The sequence below is a fragment of the Pelodiscus sinensis genome, chromosome 10 (assembly GCF_052426305.1).
Source record: "Pelodiscus sinensis isolate ZL-2025 chromosome 10, ASM5242630v1, whole genome shotgun sequence".
In the NCBI taxonomy this organism is placed as follows: Eukaryota; Metazoa; Chordata; order Testudines; family Trionychidae; genus Pelodiscus; species Pelodiscus sinensis.
Window position 1 is genome coordinate 56900226 of NC_143061.1, and position 18390 is coordinate 56918615.

The 18390-nt window shown below is 63.4% G+C and overlaps 1 protein-coding gene across 11 annotated transcripts in view; it reads left to right on the forward strand.

The window, feature by feature from the left end:
* The window catches only part of KIF1A (kinesin family member 1A), a 143325-nt gene that overhangs the window by 30203 nt on the left and 94732 nt on the right, over positions 1 to 18390 (forward strand). For all 11 annotated transcript variants that reach the window (XM_089780978.1, XM_089780980.1, XM_089780979.1 and 8 more), the window contains exons 3-12: positions 10045 to 10121; positions 11207 to 11386; positions 13205 to 13270; positions 13969 to 14147; positions 14666 to 14777; positions 15215 to 15292; positions 16120 to 16185; positions 17024 to 17041; positions 17693 to 17768; positions 18126 to 18204. In XM_089780978.1, coding sequence (XP_089637104.1) covers positions 10045 to 10121; positions 11207 to 11386; positions 13205 to 13270; positions 13969 to 14147; positions 14666 to 14777; positions 15215 to 15292; positions 16120 to 16185; positions 17024 to 17041; positions 17693 to 17768; positions 18126 to 18204 — 931 coding nt within the window. The remainder of the gene's footprint in view (positions 1 to 10044; positions 10122 to 11206; positions 11387 to 13204; positions 13271 to 13968; positions 14148 to 14665; positions 14778 to 15214; positions 15293 to 16119; positions 16186 to 17023; positions 17042 to 17692; positions 17769 to 18125; positions 18205 to 18390) is intronic.

Sequence of the window (18390 nt, forward strand, 5' to 3'; positions counted from 1 at the left end):
TCCTCAGCTCCTTTGAGAGGGCCTGTGGACTGCAACGGGTTCCCCCAGCTGACTGGCTGCAGGAGCTCATCCCCGCACTGAACCAGGAGGCGGCCGGAGTGCTCAGTCAGCTGGAGGACCTACAGCCAGGGGATTACAACCGAGTCAAGGAGGCCCTGCTGCACAAGTTCGGGCTGACCCCCGAGATGTACAGGAAGAAGTTCCGGGGGGTGCAGAAGGAGCCACAGGAGACCTATGTGGACCTGGCCTCCCGCCTGGTGCAAAACTACCTCAAGTGGGTGTCTGGAGTCGGAGACCAGACCGCAGAGGAGCTGCTCAAGCTGGTCATGACGGAGCAGTTCTATGAAGCATGCACACCCAAACTGAGGCTGTGGCTCAAGGACCGAAGACCAGAGACCCCCCAGGAGGCCGGGAGGCTGGCGGATGAGTTCACGGAGAGCCGGTCCGGGTGTGAACGGGAGTCCCGGAGAGAAAGGGAATTGCGCAGAGACCGGATCTCGGCTGAGCGACGGAGGGAGTCAACTACGAGGCGAGCCCAAGGAACAGGTCGTCTGTGCCCCCAGAGAACCAGCCAGGGCCTGGACAGAGACAGCTCAAAGCCTAACTTGCCATCGCTGTGGGCAAAAAGGCCACAAGAGGGCTCAGTGCACCAGGTCCCAGGACCGGGGACTTTCCAGGGTTAACTGGCTGGGGCTGGAGGAAGGGCAGGCTGCCCCAGAGGCAGGGGCTGGCCGGCAAACCTCAGCTCAGAGTGAGGGGAAGGATGCTCAGTGCCCCTCCCCTGGGAGGTCTGACCCTCGGGAGGCGGATTTCTCCATGTACCGGGTGGGGGCAGGACGGCCCCTGCGGAGCGAGTGCCTCATACCCCTGGAGGTGGATGGTAGGAAGGTGACGGGTTTCTGGGACACGGGAGGAGGTGACGCTGGCCCGATCCGACATAGTGGCCCCAGAGCGGATACTACCCCACACCCAGCTGACCCTGAAGGGCATAGATGGGTCCCCATTTAAGGTGCCGGTAGCCAGGGTGCATCTGAAATGGGGGGCCAAGGAAGGTCTCAAGGAAGTGGGGGTGCACCCGCACTTGCCCACGGAGGTGCTAATGGGGAATGACCTAGAGGAGTGGCCCCATGAATCCCAGCGGGCTCTAGTCACGGCCCAGAGCCAGCGAGGGGCTGGCAACCTGGATCCAGGGAAGGACTCCTGGCAGAGTCCTCAGGGTCCCATCCCAGTGGACACGGGGTCCAGCCAGGCGGGGACTCCGGACCTAGGCAAAGGTGGGGAGTGGGTTCCGATCCCTGGCCCAGCAGCTGAATTCCAGGCTGAGGTGCAGGCAGACCCCTCCTTGCAGAGGCTGAGGGACCAGGCTGGCCTCCGTGCAGCTCAGCCCTGGGGGAGAGGTGGCCAGGAGAGATTCCTGTGGGAGCGGGGGTCCCTGTTCCGGGAATGGCTTCCCCCCAGGAAGGTGAGGGCATGGGGGGTCCAGCGGCAGCTGGTCGTCCCCCAAAAGCATTGCCTCAAGCTGCTGTATTTGGCCCATGACGTCCCTGTGGCGGACCACCGGGGGATCCGGAGCACCCAGCTGAGGCTGCTCCAGCACTTCTACTGGCCGGGGATGTTTGCAGCTGTGCAGCGGTACTGCCGGTCCTGTGACTCCTGCCAGAGGGGCGGGAAGGCCCAAGACAGTAGGAAAGCGGCTTGGGGGTCTCGACCCCAGATAGACCCTCTGGGCTTGCTGAGAGAGTTATGGGAGGGGAAGACCTCCCTGGATGGAGCTTCGGGGGTGGAAGCCGCCCTGGCTGTCCAGAGAAGGCTCACTGGGCTCATGGCCCCGGCCCGAGAGACCCTGGCCAGAGATCAAGGCCAGCGGAAGGGTGGGTGTGACCCCCGAGGACAGGCCTGCGCCAGTCGCCCTGGAGCGGGGCGGCGAGTGGACAGAGGGAAGCCAGCTCATGTGGGGCCTCGCCACGGCCGGCCCGAGTCAAGGGGAGCACCCATGTCCCCGGGGCGGGTTCCCACGCAGAGGACCCGAACTTCCCTAGGTCACGAGCGGAGTGACCCTGCTCAGTTCGCTCTCGGAGGGGGGAGAACTGTGACTTAGTGGGGGTACCTGGCTGGTTTCTATGCTGGCTCTGTGGTAACCCCACTGGCTGCTGCTGGTACCACGGCCCAGCAGGGCAGGGGATGAGTCATTATGCAAAGGGGTCTCTCAACCTGTCTGACCAGCTACCCCCAAGGGAGAGGAACAAAGGAAGGGGGATGCTGCCCCTGGCTGGGGGCAGGGCTGGAGGAGAGGTGGTTAGTTTCTGTCTGGGAGCATGGAGGAGACAGCCTAGGGAAGGAGCTGGGGAGTGGGCTGGGATTGTAGGGCCCAGCCACCCCCCATCTCAAGGGGGGGCACTGAGGCCTCTTAGCCCCAGTTCCTGTAACCAGATGACATCTGTGCTGTGCTGTACCCTGGAGAGGCAATAAACTCCCTCTGTTCTACTGGCTGGGGGAGTCTGTTCGTGCCATTTCGGGGTGCAGGAGACGGGAAACCCAACGCGCCGTCACACCCCAGCCTGCTGCCACTGAGCAAGGGGCGTGGAGGTGGAAGGGACCCCGTGAGTCATTGCGTCCAGGCCTTGCTGTCGCAGGCAGCCCTCTCCCCATGTGGTCCCCTCCTCCTTTCAGCAAGCCTGGCTCTGCCTTCCCAGGGCAGCTGGGGCTGAGGGCCCCTCCTGCCCAGCACTGTCCGGTGAGGAGCACCGGCCCGGTGACATCGCTCTGCAGCAGCTGCTGGGACCTGGCATCGCACATCTAGGAGCCCTGCAGCTCACCTGGGCCATGTAAAAGGGCCTGGGTCTCCCAGCTGCCACTACGGCCCTTTTAAATCGCTCAGGCCTCTGGACAATTGCCCCCCCTCCGCTCCCCCCGGTGGCGGGCCTGGCCATGCTGGAGCCTCCGCATGTATTTATTGAGATAAAATTCCAGCAGAACCTCTGTGCCTGGTGGGCGTCTGTGCTGGGCATCATCTGCATGCCGCGCAGAATTGTTGGTAATTAGCGGGTCTGGCGCGTGCAGCGATCCTCTCTCGCTGCGTAGCTCAGTGAAAGCTGGCGGCTTTTGTGGCAGCAGCTGAGATGCTCAGATGCTGTTTCTGGGGACATAATAAATTGGAGGCGTTTTTCTAATTCTGCTCCCCTCTTTCGAATCCCCCAGCCCATCTGTCTGCATGGTGCTCCTGTCTCCCCCTGCCCTTTTTGGATGGCGCATGCCACTGTTGCTAGTGGGTCGGCGGCTCCCCCAGCAAAGCTGATGGAGTCAGGAAGCCCAAGGTGAAAGAAATCAGCAGGGCCTTTCCCTTAAGACCAGTGTGCGGGAGAGCGAAGGTTCCGTCTGCGCGCTCCTGAGTGCTAGTGCGTGTTGGACAGAAGGCTCTTTGTGCAGGGAGTATTGCCGGCTCCACAGAGCACATTCCGGTTGCTACTGTGGAACCTCTCCGGCTACTGGATGGGAGCACAGTGCCGCGAATGAGCTGCCAAGGCTGCCTTGGACCAGCGCCCTTCTCGCGCGCCCCAGGAGTCAGCAGAACAGGCAATCAGCTGTGGTCCCACGTGGGAAGCCTGCCGGAATGGCCGGCCCTGACAGCACGTCAGGGTCAGTGCAAGGGTCACGTTGGGCGCTGGGGAGGGGCAGGATTCCTCTGCTCATGGACACAAGCTCCCACAGGCACCACAGGCGGGGCATCCCTGTCGCACCCGAGGCTCAAGCAAGGGCTCGCTCGTGCTTGTGAGGCGGAGGCCCACCTCAAGGCAGTACAACGCTACTCGTCTCTGCCTGCGGCGTGCACGACAGAGCACTCCCGTGCACGTGCCCACAAGGGCTTGCCCGCTTGCACTCTCAGCCCCTCCTGGGCCGCTGCCGCCCGGGGGCTCTGCTGAGTGCAAGGGGTTTGAAATTGGGCCCCATCCACAGAGCACATTACAGAGCCGCTGCTGGAGCCTGGCCCCTTCCGCTCGAGCTGGAGCAGCCTGTGCCTTCAGCCCTGGAGATCCCTGGTTCAGTCTCCAGCCAGGTACCGAGACGGGGCTTTGACCTGTGGCCAGGACGTGTGCAAATGAGAAGCAGCCCAGTCCACGGCAGCACCGAACTGGCTGCTTTCCAGAATAGGCTTCCTGCGTGTGGGGCACGTTGGCCTGGTGCCCCTCCTGCGCTGGGGAGCCCTGCACAAAACAAGGGTGCTGCAGCATGCCCGACGAGTCACACCCCTCTGGCGAAGTGTCATCGCTGGTGTGAGGGACCCCCCCCCGGCTCCTGGGAACTTCGCTCCCATGACTGGCAGCTTCAGCGCCTGCGGAGAGTGCCAAGTGTAGGCCCTAGAGAGGCTGGTCCCATGGGCAGCGCACTAAGCTACACCTAGAGCTGGGCACAGGCCAGAGTGGTGTGTGGTGCTATTTTCTGTGTGTCCGCTTAGCTGCTGAGCTCTGGTGTCTGTGTCGTCTTTGCTGTTCGCCCTAGACACACGGGCAAGCAGTGGAGCTGGAGGGCGTAGAGCTGGGGACGGGCTACAGGCTTTGGGCTAGCCAAAGATGGAAGGTGAGTGTATGCACGGTGGCTCCCGCGGGCATCCCAGACCACGATAAATGCAGCCTGCGACTGCTCCCTGCTCTGGCTATGGGAGGCTGTTGGAATCGACTCACTGTGTAAGTGAGACAGAGCGGTGCAGTCCCCACAGCCCAGAGCCAGGAGAGCGCAGCTGCCCTTAGCAAGCAGAGGGAGTTCGAAGAGCTTTGGATGGTGAAATCACCCCTTGGAGTAGAACAGCACACCTGCGTGGGAGTGAGGGGGAGGGGGACAGCACACCTGCGTGGGAGTGAGGGGGAGGGGGACAGCACACCTGCGTGGGAGTGAGGGGGAGGGGGACGGCACACCTGTGTGGGAGTGAGGGGGAGGGGGACGGCACACCTGTGTGGGAGTGAGGGGGACAGCACACCTGTGTGGGAGTGAGGGGGAGGGGGACGGCACACCTGTGTGGGAGTGAGGGGGAGGGGGATGGCGCACCTTTGTGGGAGTGAGGGGGACAGCACACCTGTGTGGGAGTGAGGGGGAGGGGGACGGCACATCTGTGTGGGAGTGAGGGGGAGGGGGACAGCACACCTGTGTGGGAGTGAGGGGGACAGCACACCTGTGTGGGAGTGAGGGGGAGGGGGACGGCACATCTGTATGGGAGTGAGGGGGAGGGGGATGGCGCACCTTTGTGGGAGTGAGGGTGTGTGACGGACCGGGCCGGATCTGGGCACAGCTGAGGGTGTCCGCTCAGGGTGAATTGCTCAAATCCGGGGCTCCTTACAGCCCCAGACTGGTGACCTCTCCACACAGGCCACAAACCAGTCCCACAGAGCGCTTCAGATGCCTGCCTAAAGCCTCCCGAGCAAAACCCCTCCGACACCCCAGCAATATCCGGATGGCCCCGGGCCTCATACACAGGTGGGGGGTCCTAGCACCCAATCCCACCTACCCCGAACAAGTTCTGTCCGGTCCCAAGAAACCAGCCACAGATCCCAGGTCAATTTACCCTCTGGACCTTACCCACAAATCACGCTGGGCCAATCCTTTAGCATCTACCATCTAAAGGTTTATTGCTACAAGAAAGAAAAGCCTGAGAGTACGGTTGTTAAAGGATAATACTTTACATGCACCGAATCTCCCAGTTTTCGATGCAGGCTCTAGCAGAGATGTTACAGCTGCTGGCTTAAAAGTCCTTGGTGCACATCCTACGTCAGGATGGGTCCACAGTTCTTCCCGGCTCGTGATTCCCTGCGAGGCCGCATCCGGGGTCAGGAGCAGATCTGGAGACCAACTTGGAGTTGACCACATGGCATATTTATACCTCCTTCCTGGCTTCTTCCAAGCTGGCCCCCGTCACATGGCCAGTGGCCAGGTGTGTCTTTGGCCTCCAGAGATCCATTGTTCCTTGGGGACTTGCTCATTAGCATGGCCATAGGCTGAGCATTCTTCATCTATTCTCAGCCACAAACAGAGAAATATTCAGTATCCACGCAGAATACATGCTTATGACTTCACACACAGACATTATGCAATTACATGAAGAGCAGATACAGAATCAGTATAAAGTAAGCTTTTATTTGACACCTCACATGGCCCCCCTTTGTACCACTTTTGGGGCAAACACAGCCCCCCCCGATGGGTGCAGCAGTGTTATGGCTGCTCTCCTCAAAATCCAGTAACGTGACAGGGGGAGGAGGACAGCACACCCGGGTGGGAGGGAGGGAGAGGGGGATGGCACATCTGTGTGGGAGTGACGGGGGGGCGGGACGGCGCTCCTGTGTGGGAATGAGGGGGAGGGGAACAGTGCTCCCATGTGGGAGTGAGGGGGAGGGGGACGGCGCTCCCGTGTGGGGGTGAGGGGGAGGGGGACGGCACGCCCGTGTGGTAGTGAGGGGGGCGGGACGGCGCTCCCGTGTGGGAGTGAGGGGGAGGGGGACGGTGCTCCCGTGTGGTAGTGAGGGGGGCGGGACGGTGCTCCCGTGTGGGAGTGAGGGGGAGGGGGACGGCGCTCCCGTGTGAGAGGGGGAGGGGGACGGCGCTCCCGTGTGAGAGTGAGGGGGGGCGGGGGGCGCTCCCGTGTGGGAGTGAGGGGGAGGGGGACGGCGCTCCCGTGTGAGAGTGAGGGGGGGCGGGGGGCGCTCCCGTGTGGGAGTGAGGGGGAGGGGGACGGCGCTCCCGTGTGGGAGTGAGGGGGAGGGGGACGGCACGCCCGTGTGGTAGTGAGGGGGGCGGGACGGCGCTCCCGTGTGGGAGTGAGGGGGAGGGGGACGGTGCTCCCGTGTGGGAGTGAGGGGGAGGGGGACGGTGCTCCCGTGTGGGAGTGAGGGGGAGGGGGACGGTGCTCCCGTGTGGTAGTGAGGGGGGCGGGACGGTGCTCCCGTGTGGGAGTGAGGGGGAGGGGGACGGCGCTCCCGTGTGGGAGTGAGGGGGAGGGGGACGGCGCTCCCGTGTGAGAGTGAGGGGGGGCGGGGGGAGGGGGGGGGCGCTCCCGTGTGGGAGGGGGAGGGGGAGGGGGAGGGAGACGGCACGCCCGTGTGGGAGGGAGGGGGAGGGGGACGGCGCGCCCGTGTGGGAGTGAGGGGGAGGGGGACGGCGTGCCCGTGTGGGAGGGAGGGGGAGGGGGAGGGAGACGGCACGCCCGTGTGGACCTGTCAGACGAGGGAGCTACAGGACTGCCGGTTAGGATTCTATGCAGGGATCGCAGGGAGGTTTTGTGTCACTTGAGTGAGGGCAGAGAAGCTGAGCGGAGCCCTGGGCTTGGCCCACGTGCCCCTTGGCTCCGGCGGGATTGCTCCACGAGGCGGGCACAATTTAGCCCGTTAGGGTCACTGGTTTCAGTGCGGCTCAGGGAAGGGGCAGGAGAACAGGGAGATGCCCCCCGCTGGTGCCTCAGCAGCATGTTAGCAGCATCTTCCTTTTCCCTTGGAGAGAGGCCCCCGCGCCGCGCCGGTGGCCAGCACCCTGCTCCTGTTCCCCATGCTCTGGGCACACTTAGCCGCGTGCTGTCCCTGGGGTTCCCTGGCAATGACAGCTCCTGGGGAGCCTTCGTCAATCGCAGCGCCCAGGTGGAGCTCGCAGCAAGCGAAGCGTCTGGTTCCTTTCCGCTGCCCTGACAGAGCCCTTGGGCATAGGCAGCAGTAGCTCCTGAGCAGGGGGTGCTGCCCCCCGGCTCTGCTCCGGAGCCAGGGGCTGGTTCTCAGGAGCGATTTCATGGGCAGAGCCAGATGGATTTGGCCAGTGCCTCCCTGGTGGGAGTCTGGGGCCGGCTCAGCACGAGGCGCCGCTAGCCCCTCGGCCCCAGGGGAGTTAGTCCAACAGGAACTGGCCACCGTCTGGCCCGGGAGGCTCTCAGCACGCACTAGCCCTGCTGGGCGTGGGATAGACCTCTCCTAGCAGGGCTTGGGCAGCGTGCAGTAGTGTGACTCCAGGCGTGAGGGGAGGTCAGCAGGTTGAAGAGTGGGGCTGCCATGGGGTGTGTCGCCAGCAGCCTGGCGTCTGGGACCTGGGGCCTGTGTCTGGAGCACAGGCCTGCCGGCTGGCTGGCTCCCTGCTTCCCACCTCTGCAATTCCCTTGGGTCTCCCCCTCCAAGGCTCCTGGGGTGTCCGTGGGCACAGTCCAGCCCCTCCCTCCCGGTGTTTATCAGGGCTGCTGTCACCACCGTCCTGCGCGGTGTGTGGGGTGTGCGCGCCTCCGCTGTGCTTTGGCTCTGGGGGCTGGCGAGGACCCTGTCCAGCACAGGGAACCGAACCTCCAGCTGAGCCCCTCCGGTTCGCCTGTTCCCCACTCTGCGTTGTTCCCGTCGCTGCTGTCACACCTCGCCGAGCTCGTGTGACTGTTGAGCGCTAATAGACTGGGGGAGGGGGAATGACGCGTTCTCCATTTCCCTGGAAATGGCCTTTCCGCTGGGGGCAGGAGCAGGTAGGCGCCTGGTTTCCCTGCCCTTTGGCACAATGTATTCAGCTCCAAACCCCTGCTGGAGGCGTGGGTCGGAGAGCTGCGCTGTGGAGTCCCGTGGCGACCCAGCCTCTCCCTGCCCGGCTCAGCCTCGCTAGGCAGTGGCCAGGAGACAGCGAGAGGCATGCATCCCCCTGGACCAGCCACGCAGCACCACCGCCCGGGGCCTGGGGGAGCACTTTGAAGTCACCCTCCCCCCACAGCCGCTAGGTGATTCTGTGGCCTGGGCGTCCACGTGGACTCCTCTTTGTACCCCGACAGCCCCAGATGCAAAATCCAGCCTGCCCTCGCTGCAGCCGACAGGGAGACTGCCTGCTCCTCCTGTCGGTCGTGCCCTCTGTGCCTGGGGACGGGTGCTGTGCAGCCACCCCCCTCAGAACGTCTGCAGCCGGTTGGGGATGCAGCCGAGTGTGCACAGTGACGCCGGCTTTGCTCTGTGGCTCCACCACGCTCTGCAGTGGCAGGACAGACGCCCTGAGAACCTCCGTGGCGCTGGGGCACGTGGCTCATGGGACTAGCCTGCCCTGCATAGCTAGGACCCTCATGGCAGCCACACTCGGCCCTGTCACGAGACCGTCCACGGGGCAGGCCAGGGCTGTGCATGGGGCCTTGGAGCTCACTTCCCACAGTGACGGACTTCGGAGCACTTCAGCCAGCATATCCACAGCCCCGCTAGGGACAGGCCAGCGGGACGGGGACAAGGAGGGATTCCTAGCCTTCGTGCTGGCTCAGGAGCTGCGGGGTACCATGGAAATGGCTGACAGGCAGCGTGTGTGAGTGAACCGGTGGGCTCAGGCCCAGCCTGGGCAGCAGGTATGCAGGGGAGAGCAGGGCGGTGACGGGCCTGGTCTGGCCTTTGGAGCCCTCCTGCAAGTCACAATGGGGGCAGTCAGCTGGCCCTTTGGTCCCCTTGCTGGCTGCTTGGGAGCTGGAAGGGGCCCCGTGGCAGTGAGCCGCAGCAGGGAGCACGGCGTGGGCGATGCACCGTGGGTAGGGAAGCCGGGACCAGGCGGCATGGCGGAGAAGGCAGTGAGTCATGGGAAGGGTGGCTGGTTACACCGAGGATGGTTCGCGACTGGCTGGCCCAGGGCTGGTCCTGGCAGCTGCTGTGTTCCCCCACCCGCCCTTCCCGTCTGTCGTTGTTCAGCAGCTCGGGACCACAGCCACTGTGGTGGAACTGCCCCGCCTGGGCCAAGCGCCCCTCACAGCTCAGTCTGCGGCCGAGGGCTCCTGTCCTCTTGCGCTCGGCTGCGGGGAAGGTGGCCAGTTTCCAGGCCTTTCCCGGGCCTGGCCCCTCTGCTGAGATTTGTGGTGCTGGCCCTTCTGTTGTGTGGTTCTGAGAACTAGTTCGAGAGCATCCGCTCTTTTAGCCAGCCCAGCAACCTCCCAGCAAGCGGGGGAGCAAGTTCCGTCTCCTGTGGCCTGCTATGCGGTTCGTTCCGTTCTCCGTGGCCGGATCTCCCTGCAGGTTTGGTTGCTAATGGGGGTGGCCAAATGCCGACAGCTCGTTCCACAGCCTCTTTGCATCTGTTTTCTTTTAGCCATCGTCAACCCAAAGCAGCCCAAAGAGACGCCCAAAAGCTTCAGCTTTGACTATTCCTATTGGTCGCACACCACGGTAAGTGGCACCTGCTGCTGCAGGCGGGTTTCCCGGCCTCGGGCTCTCTTGCAATGGGAGTTTGGTTCAACAGGACGGGGGGGGGGGGGGGTTGATTAGAGATGGGATGAGCTGCCAGCCGTGGAAGAGCAGCAGTCTGCTTGGCCTTGGCATGGTAGGGGGAGGGCTTTGCGGGGGTGAGACGTTCCTGACACAGCTGGTCCCAGATCAGCCCTGGTGGCGCATGCCCCCTGCCAGTCACTGTGAAAACCCAAGCCAGGGGTTTGCAAATGGCTCCCAGACCGTCACACATACCCAGGGGAAATCTGACCAGCAGCTGAGAATTATTTGCCCTGCTCTTTCCCTGGCTCCTCTGTGCTCAGAGGGGCCTACAGAGCACCCAATGTGGTAGCTAGCCGGCTGTGTTGGAGGGAGCATTTCTGAGAGAGCTTTTAACCAGGACACACCAGCTTTCCGCACAGCCTGCCTAGGGCTGTATTAACCCCTCGCTGGCCCCGTCACGCTGCCCGGAATGATGGGGCTTTGCGCTGCAACAAAGCCAGGCCCCTTGAGCGCTGGAGAGGTGTGAATGGCAAAGCACAGGCGCTCCCGTGGGAAAAGCTCCCGCTCTGAGGTGGCCCCAGATCCTCACAGGGGTATGCCCGGTTTTGGTGGGACAGTCTAGTCCAGGAACTCCCCAAGTGCATGAGAGCACCCCTGTTATCCCCATTTGCATTATCTGTACCTTGGCCAGGAAGCCAAGAGCTTTGAATGGGGCTGAGTTGGTTCCCTTGGTGATCCTGCATCTGGACGCTAAAGGATCCCCTCCCCAGTCGGTAAAACTTGCTAGGGACGGCCGTGTGCCTCCCTCTGGCTACACGAGCGACTCAGAATGGAGAATGAGACCCTAATCTTGGCTCTGGTTCTCCTCTGACTTCCAGTAGGGTGGGGACAAGAGCAACGTAACTCCGCTGCGAGAAGTCCAGGGAAAGCCAGGGCCCTTGGGAGAAGGGAAAGAGCCAGATGATCCCACTTTTCTGGTTTTTCTTTCTTTCTTTGTCCTTCTGTCCCCTTGACTCTGTTTCCCTGCTCCCCTCCCCCCGCAGCCCGAAGACACCAGTTATGCCTCTCAGAAGCAGGTGTACCAGGACATCGGGGAGGAGATGCTGCAGCACGCCTTTGAGGGCTACAATGTCTGTATCTTCGCCTATGGGCAGACCGGTGCTGGCAAGTCCTACACCATGATGGGGAGGCAGGAGAAGGATCAGCAAGGCATCATCCCGCAGGTGTGCCCCGGGCGTGGGGGTGGAGTGCGCTGCTGGCTGTGAGCACAGAACACCCATTGCTGCGGGGGCCGAGGCGGAGGCTGCTGGGGCAGGGTGGCTGTCGCTCCCGGCACGTGAGGCACCTGGAGCTGCTGAGCGCTAGTGAGGAGACAGGTGGCAGGTACTGAATCCGGCTGAGGGTGGCAAGGACGGAGGAAACGAGGGGTCCTGTGACACATAGAGACTATCAGCTGTAGCAGGGCCGAGGAGTGAGAACAGGGCTGCAGCTCCAGCTAGCACAGGAGCAGATCAGCTGTTCTCTTAGCAGCCACATAGGAAACTTGACCCAAAAATGGCTGCCAGGAAATTGACAAGGGGCAGGCTGGGAGGAAGAACAGCGCCTCGTCTCCTGGGCTCTCTCCCCTCGGGGAGGGGAGGCAAAGCAGGGTGCTTAGGATGGGAGTCCATGCAGAGGGCATGAGCTTCTTGTGGCCACCAGCATCTGGGGAGTGGCCTTTGGGGCTTCTGGAAAGGGTCAGGGCAGCGCAAGGGAGACCCCAGACCTGCCGAGAACAGAGCTGGGGGGGAAGCGTCAGTAGCAGATGAGGCGGGTGGAGGCCCAAGTGGCCAGGGAGCCTTTGCGCTGAGTGGCTGAGTCGTACCGTGCCCCCGGTTACACTCCCGCGGGTGCGCACTGACCCTCCTCGGACCCCACGCAGGGCAGGGGAGAGCTCCCAGGCATCAGCCTGGCCACAAGGGTCTGGCTCACCACTGAGCCAATGCAATTTAACTCCACAGCCCTGATAGCATCTTTGACTGTGCCGCTTACTCTAGGTGTTGCTCAGAACCAGGCGCTGGATTTATGCACAAAGTAAGCAAGCCACAGCTTAGGGCTTCTAGACAGGAGCAGTTTAGTTACAGCCTCGCCTACATCGCAGCGTGCGTGCAAATACGAAACCTCACCGTTTCTATTTCCGTTGTCCTTTCGGTTAGAATAAGATACATTTTTGGCACTGGACTGGGGGTGCAGGGGGTTGGATTGTGAGCTAGGGCAGGGAATTGGGATACAGGACAGGGTGCAAGGATTTGGGCTGAGAGCCGGGGCAGGAGGGGACTGTGATCTGGGGTAGGGTGCCGGATCTGGGAGGGTGTATGGGTGCAGGAGGGGGGCAGAGGATTTGGGTATGTGGAGTTGGGGGCAGAGGGTTGGGGCAGGGAGGGGCTGGGATGCCAGAGGTAGCCTCTGGCCAGGAGATTTACCAGCCAGCAGCGCATTCCTGAATCCGCCTCCCTGCCTGCCCTGCCCCTGCCCAGGCTGCAGCCATGTGCTCTGTGAATAACTAGGAGCCCCTTGTGCTTCGTGGCTGCCTGTTATTAAAACAGGCAGCTCCCATTGGCCAGTTTCTGGCCAGAAGCCGGCCAATGGGATTGTGCTGGGGGTGGCAGCAGCTCCTAAAGCTTCTCCCCTCCCCTCCAGGCTCAGTTTTTAAAGTGAAACCGCCCCTCAGCCGCGTTTCTGAGAGGTGTGAGGGTGGGGCGAGGCAAGCAGGCAGCCTGCCTGGGGCTCCCCGCAGCATCCGGAGGCCGGATCTGGTGGCTTGGTGGGCCCATGGGCTGTATTTTGCCCAGGCCTGGCTTAGGGCCTCAGCATGTCTTAATCGGGCCCTGCATGTGAGCAAGCACAGAGAACGGGCCCCTCCACTCTGGGCTGCCTTTCTGCTGCTCCCGTTTCTGGGGCACAAGGAAGAGCCCTTGTTTCCTGCCCCCCCGCCCCCGAATGGCTCTGGCTGCATTACGGGGATGTAAGCAGCCCTCTGCTTTTCTCCTTGTCTGCTGCAGCTGTGTGAGGACCTCTTCTCCCGGATCAGTGACACCACGAATGACAACATGTCCTATTCTGTGGAGGTACGGGCCGTCCCCCTGGGCGCACGGGGACTCGCCGGGGCGACAGTGCCGTGGGCAGTCGCCAGCCCCGCTCGGTTTCCCTGCTGGAGTCGTTCCCATGGAACGCGACCTGCAGCTCTGGGCTCAGGCCCCCGAGGAGTATCCTTGCACAGAGACTTGCTGCCATCTGGCTCCAGGGGCGTAATGAGCTGCTGCTGTCCCCATGGCCCCAGCCCCTGCCACCAGGATGGGACACTGGATTAGTTCTGCTGCTGTCTGGTTCCAGGCCCACCCCCAGAACCGAGTCGCTGCTGAGATACACACCCTCCCCCGCCTGGCCTGTCTTCCCCGGCACCTCTCGCCTGCCGCCTCCTGCTAGTGACACGCTGACTCAGACGTGCCGTGTATCTGTGCAGTTTAATTCAGTAGCAAACCTACCTTCATGCGTGTGTGGAGACAAAGCCGCCCCTCCCACAGCCCGGTGCCACGCCACAGGCACTGGTGCTGAGGCTGCAGCGCTGGCGGAAAGCTGGCTGCACGCCCCGGCCCTGCCGCCGGACTCTGCCCTCGCAGACACAGGCACTGGAATCCGTCGCTCACTGGCTGGCGCGAGGCCGCCGCTGGAGCTAGGAACTGTCCGAGTCGGGCTGCGTGACAGGACTGGCTTGGCAGCCTCTCCCGCATTGTCAGGCTCCTACCTTGTGTGCTCTGTCCCCTAGGTCAGCTACATGGAGATCTATTGTGAGCGGGTGCGAGACCTCCTGAACCCCAAGAATAAGGGGAACCTGAGGGTGAGGGAGCACCCGCTCCTGGGGCCCTATGTCGAGGACCTCTCCAAGCTGGCCGTCACCTCCTACAACGACATCCAGGACCTGATGGACTCTGGGAATAAAGCCAGGTGAGAGGGGCAGCGCTTTGGTTGCATTTCTTTCCCTCCCTTGCTTTCCATCCCCCACCCAGGGCCGGGGTCTCGACGGGCCACTTCTTCCCTGGGCTGGCTGGGGGCTGCTGGGGGCGCCCGTTGTGCTCTTGCCTCAGTTTCTCACCAGACACGAGGCCGACAGCCAGGGAGAGCGACCCGCGGCAGCGCCCACTCACCGGCCCAGGCTGATTTTCACCGGTCTCCTCATGCTGTCCGCTAGTCGCATGCCGGCCTGCGATGGAGCCAGTCCTGGGTCTGTGGAGAGGGGAGTGAGCATGTGGGGCCTGGCCCAGAGCCCACTGAATGCGAGGGGAGGCCCGTGCTGACTGCAGCGGGATTGGCACAAGCTCCGGAGAGGCGGAGGGCTCCATGGCTCCTGCTCTCCTCGGCCACCGGCTCGGAGCGAGCGCTGTCCCGGCTGCCCGGCGCTGGGCCCCTTCCCACTGGACCTGCCAGGCTTCAGGGTTCCACGCTCCTGTCTCTTCCCTCCACAGGACGGTCGCAGCCACGAACATGAACGAAACCAGCAGCCGCTCGCACGCCGTCTTCAACATCATCTTCACCCAGAAGCGGCACGACGCAGAGACCAGCGTCACCACCGAGAAGGTGAGCTCATGGGGTGGCAGGGACTCGGGCCCAGCCGCCCTGCAGCGCTGTGCGCTGGCAGCTCCTGACGCTGCTGGTCTGTTTAATGGGCAGAGCTGGGAACTTGCTCTCCCTGACTCCGGAGAAAACGGGGCTGCAAAAACAAGGCTCTGCCCGGGGGAGACCATCGGGGCGTGCCCGCGCCCTGTGCCAGGCTGTCGTTCGGTGGGGTGCTGGCACGGAGCAGGCGTGGGAGGGGAGCCCTGGTGCCCCCGCCCCTCCCAGTTGGTTCAATCACATTCTGCCCCCCCCCCGGTGTCTGCTGAGCCAGGTAGTCACTTCCTCCGCCCACCTGCGGGCAGCAGGACTGCGCGTGCTACACCCGGAGGGTGGCCTTTTCCGGAGCGGATTGTGGTTCCTGTTTGCATTGCTGTGGGCTCTCACCCCTCTGCTTGTAGGTCAGCAAAATCAGCCTGGTGGACCTGGCTGGGAGTGAACGAGCCGACTCCACAGGGGCCAAGGGCACGAGGCTAAAGGTAAGAGCAGAGCCTGGGGCGCTGAGCTGGGCCCCTTCCTTTGGGCTGAGTCGTGTCATCACGTCACTGCGGAGAAGGCAGCGATTCCCCGGGGGTGCAGAGGCAGCACGTGGGGGCAGGGGTTGTACGTTCATCAGTGAGCCCAGGCTCATGGGGTAACCAGTGACACTGTCACAGCCCTAGCTCTCAGGCAGCGGAGTGCCCGCGAGGATGCCCTGCTGAGCCGTTAACCCGCCACAAGCACTGCTCCCCACGGGGCCCTTCCGAGCCTGCACCCGTCTGCAGCAAGACGGGGCTCCGCCAGCCGGTAGAACGGGGGGTTATTGCTCCTCCAGGACACAGCCCAGCACAGACGCACTGTGGTTACAGGAGTCAGGGCCAGGCAGCCTCAGCCCCCTTGGGGTGGGGTCCACCGGCCCTGGCCTCCCAGCGCTCCGCTTAGTCTCTTCTCTCCGTGTTTGCCCAGCCAGACTGACTCCAAACCGCTCCCTTCCTCCATGCAGCCCCTTCCCTCGACAGGTGAGAACCCGTTGGGTCTCTATGTGACCTGCGGTTCCTCAGGCGCCCCCCCCCCCGGGCCGTGCTCACAGACACAGGCCAGTAGGGGTCGCCCACAGCCCAGCACCGTGCCCAGCACCGCGCTGTATCACCCCCGCCCCGTGCAAAGCCTTTCGTGGCAGGGAGGCCGTGTAAGCTGGGTGCACGGCCCATCTGTGGAGTGGGCCTGGCTGCTGTGCCGAGCTGCAGAGCCCCACAGGTCCCTGAGCAGGTGTCAGGGCCTCTGTCAGTTGGCTTCCAGGCCACGGTGTCCTGTCTTCCTTCAACAGGAGGGAGCAAACATCAACAAGTCTCTGACCACGCTGGGGAAGGTCATCTCTGCGCTGGCTGAGATGGTAGGTGGCCGGGAGGGGCGGGTACCCAGGACGGTGCTCGGCAGCCCGGGAGCACTGGCTCACCTCTGGGCCTCGGCCCTGGCTAAGGCTCGCTCCAGGCGACGGGGCTGTGCTCAGCCCACGTAACCCCGGTGTAATGACTGTGAAGTGCCCTCCGAGGCAGGTGCACCAGGAATGAGCCAGCGAAGAGGCGTGCGGGGCAAACAGCCCTATTCCCAGGGCCCAAGGAGATCTGCCCCCCCCCCGGTGGTGAAGAGTGGCCTGTGCTGCTGAGGGGTCCTGCCGGGAGCGGGGGAACCTTTGGCAGTATCCACACTGCAGGGGTCTGGCGGGAGTGCTGGCTGCATGTGCCTGGGGGGCATCGGGGCTCACTGACGGATACACATGGACAGATGCAGAGACGCTAGAGCCATTAGGCAGCCAGGCAAGATGGGAAATGGAGCCAGGATCATGGCGTCTCTCCCCACTTTGCTCACGTCGTGGCTCTGGCGATCCCTCCCCTGGCTCCGTCTGGCTTGGCCTTTTCCCAGCCTACGCGCTCGGGTTCGCCCGTTGTGTTTAAGGTGCTACCGCCCTGTAATGGTCACGCCCAGTCCCGTGCCCTGAGCCACAGCCTGCCCCGGAGGGGTGAGTGGCGTGGGTTCCTCGTTCCTGCTGCTTGCGAGCCGCACACAGCCCGGGCGCCGCCTGCTCTCCGCGGGCAGCTCTTCCTCTCGGGGAAGCCAAAGGTTCTCCTGGAGGGGGAGGGGAACTTGCAGCTCCTTGTCCCGGCTGGAGCAAGCCGGCTCTGGCTCCCGTGCTCATGCAGTGGCAAATGATGTCTCTGGTTTCCTTGCAGGATTCGGGGCCCAATAAGGTACGTGCTCTGGGGACCTGGGCTGGGCAGGGAGGGGGTGACAGGCCTGCAGCCCAGGCCCAGGCTGTTTCCAGCTCTGCTCTGAAATTCCGGGGCCATTCAAAGAGCCAGGCCAGGCGAGGAGGAGGCCTTAGCACTGCCCCAGCTGCCTTTGGGAGTGGGAGCTCAGTGGAGCAGCTGTGCTGGAGAGGAGAGCCTGAGCTCGGCGGGCGCGTAGGCGGCTCCTCGGGCTGTCCCCTCTGCTGCAGGGCCAGGCCAGAGCTAGAGGCCATGCAGGGAGTGAAATCTTTTTGGGGAGGGCAGGAGGCCAAGCGGCTTGCCAAGGTCACACAAGGAGACTTGGGCCCAAGTCCTTGGCTAGTGTCCGATCTACTGGACCCGACAGCCTGGCTGGCGGCGGGGGGAACGGAACGGTCCATGCCAAAGCAGAGAGTCTCAGACAGACGCTCCCGAAGGAGTGCTGGGTGTAGATCACTCGCCAGCATCCAGGCTTTGGCTCCTTCGCGATCTGGATCGTAGATGGCTGCCAGCGGAAACTCCGGCGTGTGCTTCGGCCACTTAGCGAAGGCCCCGGCTCGGTCCTGACTGGGCGTCCGCCACTCCTGAAGAGAGCGAGGAGTCTGATCTCCTTGCTGTGCTCTCTCCCTCCAGAACAAAAAGAAGAAAAAGACGGACTTCATCCCGTACCGGGACTCCGTGCTGACCTGGCTCCTCCGGGAAAACCTGGGTGAGGGAAGGAGTCTAGTCCATGTTGTTTGCCCAGTTCTGGCCTTAACTCACTGAATATCCAGGCAACAGACCTCCAGAGGCCCCTAACTCCTGCCCGCTCTTCAGCTGCTCCCTCTTCCTCTGCCTGCGGCTCCCGGAGACCCTTTGCCAGGGCAGGATAACCTGCCGGCTCCTTCAGAGCACTGGCGGGTGGCGGGTGAGCTGGGCGCTGCGGGGGGCCACTGGCTGGCAGGTGCGCTCTGTGGGCAGAAGAGCTGGGATGCTCTGGCAGGAGGGGACGCAGAGAGCAGGGGGGTAACCGAGAGGGCCCAGAACAGGCCTACTTCATGGTGCCCCGGGGTGTTTTCTGTGGCAGGCGGGAACTCCAGGACTGCGATGGTTGCTGCTCTCAGCCCTGCTGATATCAACTACGACGAGACCCTCAGTACTCTAAGGTAGGCTCTGTGACAGCAGGCCTGTCGCGCCCTGCCAGGCTGGGACCCCTGCTCCTCTTGCCTTCACCCCTCCTGCCCCATTGTCCCTCGCTGACAGCACTTAGCATGGCCCCGTGCCAGCCCCAAAGCAGCGGAGGGGAGTCCCTCGGGCGCAGCGTTACAGAGCACTGCCCTCCCCCTCCAGCC